Raw genomic sequence first — 8,066 nt, 5'->3', positions numbered from 1 at the left:
AGTTGGAGATGTGGATTCCCAGCCAAAGGGCACATATCAAAGTCTGACCCAGATAGAAGGTCTTAGAGTTTGGGTGGGGAGAGAGAGCCCAGCTTTTCCTTACATCTGGATAGGTTTTTTGTTTTGCAAACACATGCAAAGCACAACATATTACTTTCTGTTACTTCAAAGCAGACACGTACTTCAGCACCTTGGATAAGCCAGTTATCTGCAAAATGCATGCAAGCTACTCTTAAAGATAATGAGAGAATCAGAGCTACTGTAGGTATTGAGATGCATAAGAAAACAGTTTCTTAAAAGAAGCCATCAGTTATGGAAACTGTAATGGGAATATTTTTTATGTTCTGCTACGAAGACTTTTGTCTTCACTAAGGTGCTTGAAAAATATACATTTATTACCTATTGCACCAAAATAAACCATTTTTAGCTTGTACAGAAAATACTGTGCTGGCATGAACTGTAGAAAAGAGAAACAAACAAATGTTACCTCTTACACTAGAATACTGTCCTAAATGTCTCACCTGTACAGTAGATAGAGATGTCAAACCTGTAACCAGATCAGAAGAACACTTGTTGAGCAGTAAAAATCAAGGACCACTGAATAGTGAAAACCACTTCATTTTTTATGAAAACGAACTTTCTGAAGTAAAAACTTCATTGAGTGTTGATCTCTGCATCCTCTAATATAGGAGTGTAAATACTTTCATTATGAAGTAGAAGACAAGTGCTTTTTCAAGAAACTTTTGAAACTTGATTAGAAATCCTAACAGTCTGAGATGCATTTTCTCAAACTATTGCTTCAGTGGTAGACACAAGCCAAGATTTTCAAATGCTTGATAACTTTGGATATCTCAATTTTTTAATATCCCTTAAAAACATCTGGTATTCAGAGTCAGTACTCAGCATTTACTGAAAGCTGTTCTGCTTTAGAGAATTCAAAGCTGGGGCTCCCTTGCCCTTGCTCCAATCAATACTCTTAAAACCTTGTCAGCTAATATTAGTATCACACTGCTTTAGTGATGAAGTTTTAAAATCTTCCCTTTGATTGAGGTGCATTTCTTCTAAAGTCCGTTGCCAACCTCCTGCCCAGATGTAAAAGCAGAAGGAGCCAGCAGGTCCACAATGGTAGTGTTAGTTGCCAGCAGGTCTTGAGAAAAGCACTCAGAAAAGGCTTCAAGGTTTTATTCAGAGTAAAAATGGTGTTGTGTGCAGGTTTTTTAAATCCAAACTTCCCTATATGGAAATTTCTCTATTTCAGCTGGCTAACAATGCAGAGTACTTGCCTGTCATATTTCTGTCTTTCCCCTCTCCTCCTGACCTGAGTGATAATTATTTATTTCATAGCTGAAAAACCTGCTAAAGTTAAAGAAAGTGTGTCCCACTGCTGCAGTGTCAGGCTCAGCTCCAGGCTAAAGACAGTCACTGTGCTAAGTGCACAGAGGAGGTTAAGAACAATGAACAGACAAAGAAGTTTGCAGCTAGGGGATGCAACAGGAGGTCCCTCTGGCTCAGTCTGCCCTGCCTCTTGGCCAGTCTGTGCCAAGTAGTAAAAAATGACTCCTCTCTCTAATGGTAGTCTGATTTTAGACTCTCAGTGCCTCTTCCCATGGCACTGGTGAGCTTTTCTGATATACTGGAAATTTTCTTGGTACTAGAGGGGCTGACAGATGGATTTCAAGTTTATTGAAATGGATATTCCTGTAGGGATGAAGGATCAGTGCTATAACCAAGTATTAGCATCCAGTGTGGTCCCCGTTTCAGTCCTGAAAGATTGTGTTCCCGTGTAAGTGTTCATTCTGTATAGCAGAATTCATTCACCTTCTCCAAGGGCTTGCTTTTCAGTTTCAAAGGCTCAGAAGAGCTCAAGGATGTTCAAATGACTCAGGAATCTGCACTGTTGTTGTGCAGTGTCCCAGGCACAGCCAGCTCAGCATTGGTGCCTTACCAGTGAGACTCTGGCCCTGCCAAGGGAAGAGGGGCGCACAGACAGTGCAGTAACTGCAGTGACTGCCACTTGAAGAGGTCTGTGACAAGGCTTCTCCAGTGCTCAGCAGCTAAATTCCTTGAAGATGTGTTTCTGCTGTTCTGCAAACAGTAAAGTTTTGATTAAAAAGCTAGTAAAAACAGGAGAAAGGACACTCTGCTTCCCCTCTGATGCTGCCTTGGTGGGTTTCAACCCTTCAAGGTCCATTATGAGGACTATTCACTGTATGCAGTTCTGTTGAACAGATGGAAGTCTTCACAGAGAAAGAGAAATGTATACATTCAGGATTAGATGTATTTTGCAGATAAGTTACACCTGTATTCTCCTCACAAAATGTTTGCTTAGTTGACTCTAATTTTTGGCTTGATGATGTTGAGGGTTCTTCAGTGTTTCTGTTTTGTGTGCAGACTGTCTGAGATGTTGCATGGCAAGCTGCTCATCTCTGCTTATACCGTGCCTCCTGCTTACCCTGTGTCCCACCTGCTTCTTCTGCAGGAGATTGTTTGGCTTGCATGTTTGTATTACGTGCTGGCAATTATTATTTCTTACAGTAGCTAATGTTTTCCAGCATTGTGTTCTTCAAATGTTTGGGAGTTATTGCCGGCTAATAGTTTTTATTGCCACTGGCATTGTATTCTGTTATTGATTGCCAGAAGCGATATGATGGCTTTTATAACTCCCTTAGTCAGAATACACTTAATGTATTTAAAATTCAAATAGCAAGTCTGTTACAGATTATTTTGGTTCAATAAGTTTCTTTTCAATCTAGTAATCTGACCACTATCTTCAGAGTTATCTCACTTTTAAATATTGAGTTCTTCTTGCTAAAGAATGGGATATCTAATAGCACAGTTTTTATACTGTTGAATACAAAAATCTGTATGTCACGTACAGTTTGTCTGCAAGGGCTAATGGACAAAGCTTTATATAGTGGTATGCAGTGCTTCTTCCTTAACTTCAGGAATTCCTATTCCCATGCATTTGAATGAATCTTCAGAAAAGTGAAAGGAGTATAATTATAATTCAAAATCCTTCTTGTTCTTTTTCTAAAAAGCAGGAAGGAAACTCTCCGATGGCAGGTTTAAAGAGACAGCCTATGTTACTTTTGAATAATGAGGGTGATGAGGTTGCTCTGTATTAGTTGCAATAATTACAGATTTGTTTTTCAATAATCTTACCTAGTAGTACTGGCTGGGAGACCAAACCAAATTTGATATATTGCCATAGAAGACTGAATCACAGTGTGTTTATTGGAGTGTCCCTTTCCTCCTCCCCACCTGTCCCCAGTGCTATAAGGAGGTCCAGGAGGATTTGCCAAAGCTACTTAAAAGCATAAAGATCCTCTGAGTTGGTTAAGTAGTTTTTGCAAAGCACTGTGAACATTTCAGTAAGTCAGTATGAAACAGGTATGTTCCATGTTGAAAAATGCTTAGGAGATGCACACAGTTCAAAATAGATGCCCTATCAGAAGGTTATCCATCCAATATATTAAGTCCTAATGTCATAAATTCTTAGGCATATCAGTGCAGGAAGAAAGGCCCTCAAATGTCCTGGCAGTTTGTAAAGGCAATGAAAAGTATGCAAGTGGTGGGGAAGTTCTTTTGGGTTGGTCATGCTGAGTATGTCTATTAAAGACACCCAATAAGTTATGATATTTCTGAAACATGGGATTTTCTGGTCATAGTGATTTGTTTATTCCCAGATAGAGACTTTTGTGAATATTTGTTAATTATGTGCTTCTTTACATAAAGAACACTATAAACAATCTGATGCTGAGGAAATATGTATTGGGATGTAGGCCAAAGCTTATTTATTCCAGTATCGTGTCTTCAGCATGGACAAGTGGAGTAAGAGGGCCAGCATAATGCTTGCAGTACTTGCCCAAAATACTTTCCCAGCTTCCAGTTTTAAGTTCAGATATTTCCTCAAGGGTGGAGTCCTTATAACAGGTAGCCCTCAGTGAGTTTAATTTGTTGAGTGCTGAATGAATGTGTGTGTATTGGTAGCTCCTGGCAGTAGCAGGTTCTGGGAGTTAACTGTGTGTTAGTTGGAGCACCACTGCCTTTTGTTTGTTGGGCCCTGTCAGGCAGAAATGCCATTTATTGCTGGCTAACTCCTGTATCGGGACTGAATGAGCAAAGCAGCCCTCGTTTACCTTTGCTCTCTGCTCCTTTCAGTCTTCTGGGCTTTGCCGGCACAGCCCTCCAGAAACATGGGGAATTTTCTATCAGTTATGTGGGACTGGACTAAATGCATGTCTAAAGTTGTGTGTTGGAAGGATTAGAACTTGAATTTGCTTGTCAGTTTTTCTGGACAGCAGTGCAGAGTGTAGAAATCAGGGGAGTGTGTTGCATACGTGTTTGCATAAGGCAGCGTGCAGCGTGTGAGCAGAGAGGGAGGGCTGCCCGTGTGCCTGTGCAGAATCGCTGTTTGCCTAATTTTTGCCGGTTGTATTAATTTGAATTTGATACCGCACAAATGCTGCTTGTGAGAAGGCCAACGCTGCTGTCATGTTCTCTCCCTCTGGTAGCTGCGACAATTAGTGAATATGTGCATCAACCCGGATCCGGAGAAGCGCCCAGACATCGCCTACGTGTACGATGTAGCGAAACGCATGCACGCACACACCGCCAGCAGCTGAGCACCAGCACAGCCCGGGCAGGAGCAGCAGAACCCAGTGCCCACCTCTCCGTGTGCCTCACACAAATGGAATTGTTGGAAGCTTACTGTTGTGCTTGGAATTGTAAGCCAGTTTATGTACAAGCTTTGTTGTTTTCTGTTTCTTTCTGGGTTTTGTGTTTTTTGCTAACTTGCAGCCGTACAACAGGTTGAAATATGTAAAGCGGAATTTTGAGACGCCGTGAACCACTGTTTCCATGTTAGTGGGTTCAAGTATACTTTCTGTAATGACAAAATTGTATTCAGTTGGGCCTCAGTTCTAAAACACAGTTGCACTTTTGCACATGATACAGATATTAGGCTTATTATCGAGAAGCAAAATGTCTGAATCTCTCACCTTTTTAGTAATTTATGGAAAGTATGAATCAGCACAGTTAACTTTATTTTAATCCTTGTTCCAAGAGGAACAGAATTATTACAGGATCTTATTGTATTTTATATTGAATTGTACTTTGCAGTTCTTTCTGTAAGACTAGACAAGGAATAGAATTAGTTCTCTGCTTGCCAAATGCAATGGAAAAATAATTTCAGGAAAAACTGTCACGCTGAAATTTTTGTAACATCCCCTTTTGTTTTGTTAGTCTCTCATAACACACAAAACATTTCTTGAAGGTTTTCTGGGAAAATTTAAGGTATTGATTCAGCAATCTGGTTTTCACTGGACTTGTGCAGCGTTGCCCTGGGGCAATGGGAGTCTGCATAGTTCAGTGTTAAAAACATGCAGATGCTTCTTGTAGCCAATAGGGTTCTTTTATGGCTGTCCTTTGAGCAGGTCTGATTAAAAGATGTGATCTTTAAGTTACAACTTCCCAACTGTTTGTGTATATGTTTCTGTAGATTTTTGTGTTTAAAATAATTTGAGTGACCTTACAGTATATTTAAATTTTAATCTTTTTTTTCTAAATCCTGAATTTTTTTGGCAAAGATATAATAGTCTAGTATGGCACAGAATGTATTCTACATAAATATATGATTATTGTATACTGTATCCCTGAGACTTAGTTTTATATTTAGCAGAAGTAAATTATAGCTTTTATGTTTAAGAGGAAGTTGCCACGCCTTAATTTGGGCAACAATTATATATGCAAACTGTCTTACAGATACTTTATTAGTTTAAAAGGAAATGCTGAATATTTTTGTTAGACCTTAGTGCCTTTTGGGGTATGCGTATATAATATTTTCATTGTTAAGGAAGGAATGTGTCTTGTTTTTAAATTTGGTAAAATGGAGAGTGAAATGAAATTCCTTGAGTTTCAAGACTGAACTTTTTTTACAGAACTGTCTAAAGGTAATTATAATCAGTGATAGCAGCTAACGAGCTGTTACTGTCAGTTAAGTCTTTATGTGGGTAAAGAGTTCAAATAAAAGCAGCACTATGTACATACACATATAGGTTCTAGATGCAGTCACATCCCTGCATGCTCAGATTATGTTTTGCTTGTTTATTTCTCTGCAGCTGTAATTTTTATTTGGTATAATGCTCAAAAAAATTGTGGAGTTTGTATTCAAGGGAGGGTCAGGGTTGGTTTTGGTTTTGTATTTTTTAAAACTACAAATACTATGAAAATTATGTTTGGGAAAAAGAAAGGGAGTTTTTAGATGGTATGTACCAGATCATCAGCTTATCTTAATCCATAATTTTTTATTTTTTGCTTCCAGGTTTTGTAGGACAAATTGTATGAAACTGTAGTATTATTTCTCACTTCTGTGTGCACTTAACCTTATAGAACTTCAGTGGAGAAGTTTGTTGGAAAGAGGTATTTGAGAAACTTTGGTCTGTATTTAGCAACCTCTAGATTTGTTTTCATTAATTAAATGGTTTTATAATTTAAAACATGATGGTTATGTTCTGTAACAATGTTTCACATGTCATAGAATGAAATGCTCTGTATTGGAAAAGTCAGCACAATACTTGTTTGACTGCCAGAATTAGTTCTTAGTATGCACAAGTACTCAATTTTTTTTTTTTCTGAAATGTGCTAGAACATTTAAAAATCACCGAAAAAGCTAAATGCAATGCAGGCTATTTGTATCTAATATTATGCATAAAGTGTTGAACTTTTCCTGCCAGAAACTGCTGATAGATATCCCTCCCCTGGAAGGGTATGTTGAGTAAGAGAATCATGAGTTAAGAGTTAGCAAATACGCCTTCTTAAACATTTAAATTTTTTTAGCAGTGTGGGATTTTTTTAGTAGTTATGATGAAATACTGTGCTGAGGAAAAGAAATAGTTGTCCCTGACTTAAAATCTGTGAAATGAATGGTGCACCTGGCTCTAGTACCAAACTCAGTAATAAAAGACAATGTGGGTTAATAGAACTGCTTACACAGGTGGGGATTGTAGAATCTCTCCCTAAAGTACCTGGTAACATATGAGAATTATAAGTTTTGTTATATCACTCCAACAATGTATGCTATGTGCTTATAAAATATTTTCTTTTCTAAACCACCATCCTGTTTTTCATATGTTGATTATAACATCTGGCACTATTTATTTTAAGTTGTGGCATTATGTGTTTATTTTCTTTAAAGAAAACATGTTACATTTCTACCCAAAATGTCTGACCAGCTCCTCCTTTTATTTCAGTAATGCTCCAGTATTAACTTGTGTCAGGAGTGAACTTTGTGCTTTGAATGACATTGCATAAATTCCCTTTGTGTCAAAAGCTCCTCTGCAGTGCAGTAGTCCAATAGAAATAAAACATACAAATATTAAATGTAATGTAAAAACTATAGCGTTTCTATGATATTTTTTCAAACTTTTCTTTTTTAGAGATATATATTTATATGTATATGTTACAGTAGATGCTGCCTGTCTTGTGGACAACTTACTGCTTCCAGTAGTTGATTGTAGGTGAGACTTCTTGACTGTAACAAAAGACAGTACACTAAAAAAATCACTTTTGTATTATTTGTTAAAAGATTATCTAAAAATATTACACCAATATATTGTGTTTTAAACTAAATTTGTAAACTAAATTTAAAGTGATTTTCAAGCCATATTAACATATATGATAAAGCATAAAAATAACAAAGAGCTCCCATTACAGCCCCAGTCCTGTGAGGTCATGTTTATATTTCAGCTGGTTTTTATGTAATTTCAGTAATTTGGAGTGAACCATATCTACACACACGAGCAAACAGTAATCAGAATAAAGAGTAGGGTAGATAGAAATTACGTGCTCAGCTCACTTTTTATACTCTCTGTGTGTCACTAGTTTGGTAGCAGAGAATAATTTGGGTTTTTTCCCTCTTCTGTTGCACTCCTAATGATCCAGCTCCCAATTGTATGAGCAGGCAATGGAAGTGTGTTGTCTTTTTGTAATGAGCAGAAACTTTAAAAACATGCCAGTACAGCAGAAGATGAAATGCAGTATTAGAAGTGTCTGAGAAGGCTGGTGTT

General features: G+C 37.7%; 1 protein-coding gene across 3 annotated transcripts in view; it reads left to right on the top strand.

Annotated features, from left to right (window-relative positions):
* NEK7 (NIMA related kinase 7) overlaps positions 1–7,396 on the top strand; it is a 60,574-nt gene extending 53,178 nt beyond the window's left edge. For all 3 annotated transcript variants that reach the window (XR_010081481.1, XM_063407691.1, XM_063407692.1), the window contains one exon: positions 4,515–7,396. Coding sequence is in view for 2 of the 3 variants with exons in the window: in XM_063407691.1 (XP_063263761.1) it covers positions 4,515–4,625 (111 nt within the window). In the remaining variant the exon portion in view is untranslated. The remainder of the gene's footprint in view (positions 1–4,514) is intronic.
* The last annotated feature ends 670 nt before the right edge of the window (positions 7,397–8,066 follow it).

This window comes from Prinia subflava, chromosome 10 (assembly GCF_021018805.1).
Source record: "Prinia subflava isolate CZ2003 ecotype Zambia chromosome 10, Cam_Psub_1.2, whole genome shotgun sequence".
NCBI lineage: Eukaryota > Metazoa > Chordata > Aves > Passeriformes > Cisticolidae > Prinia > Prinia subflava.
The sequence above is the reverse complement of the archived record's forward strand: the minus strand, read 5'-3'. Positions and strand labels throughout refer to the sequence as shown.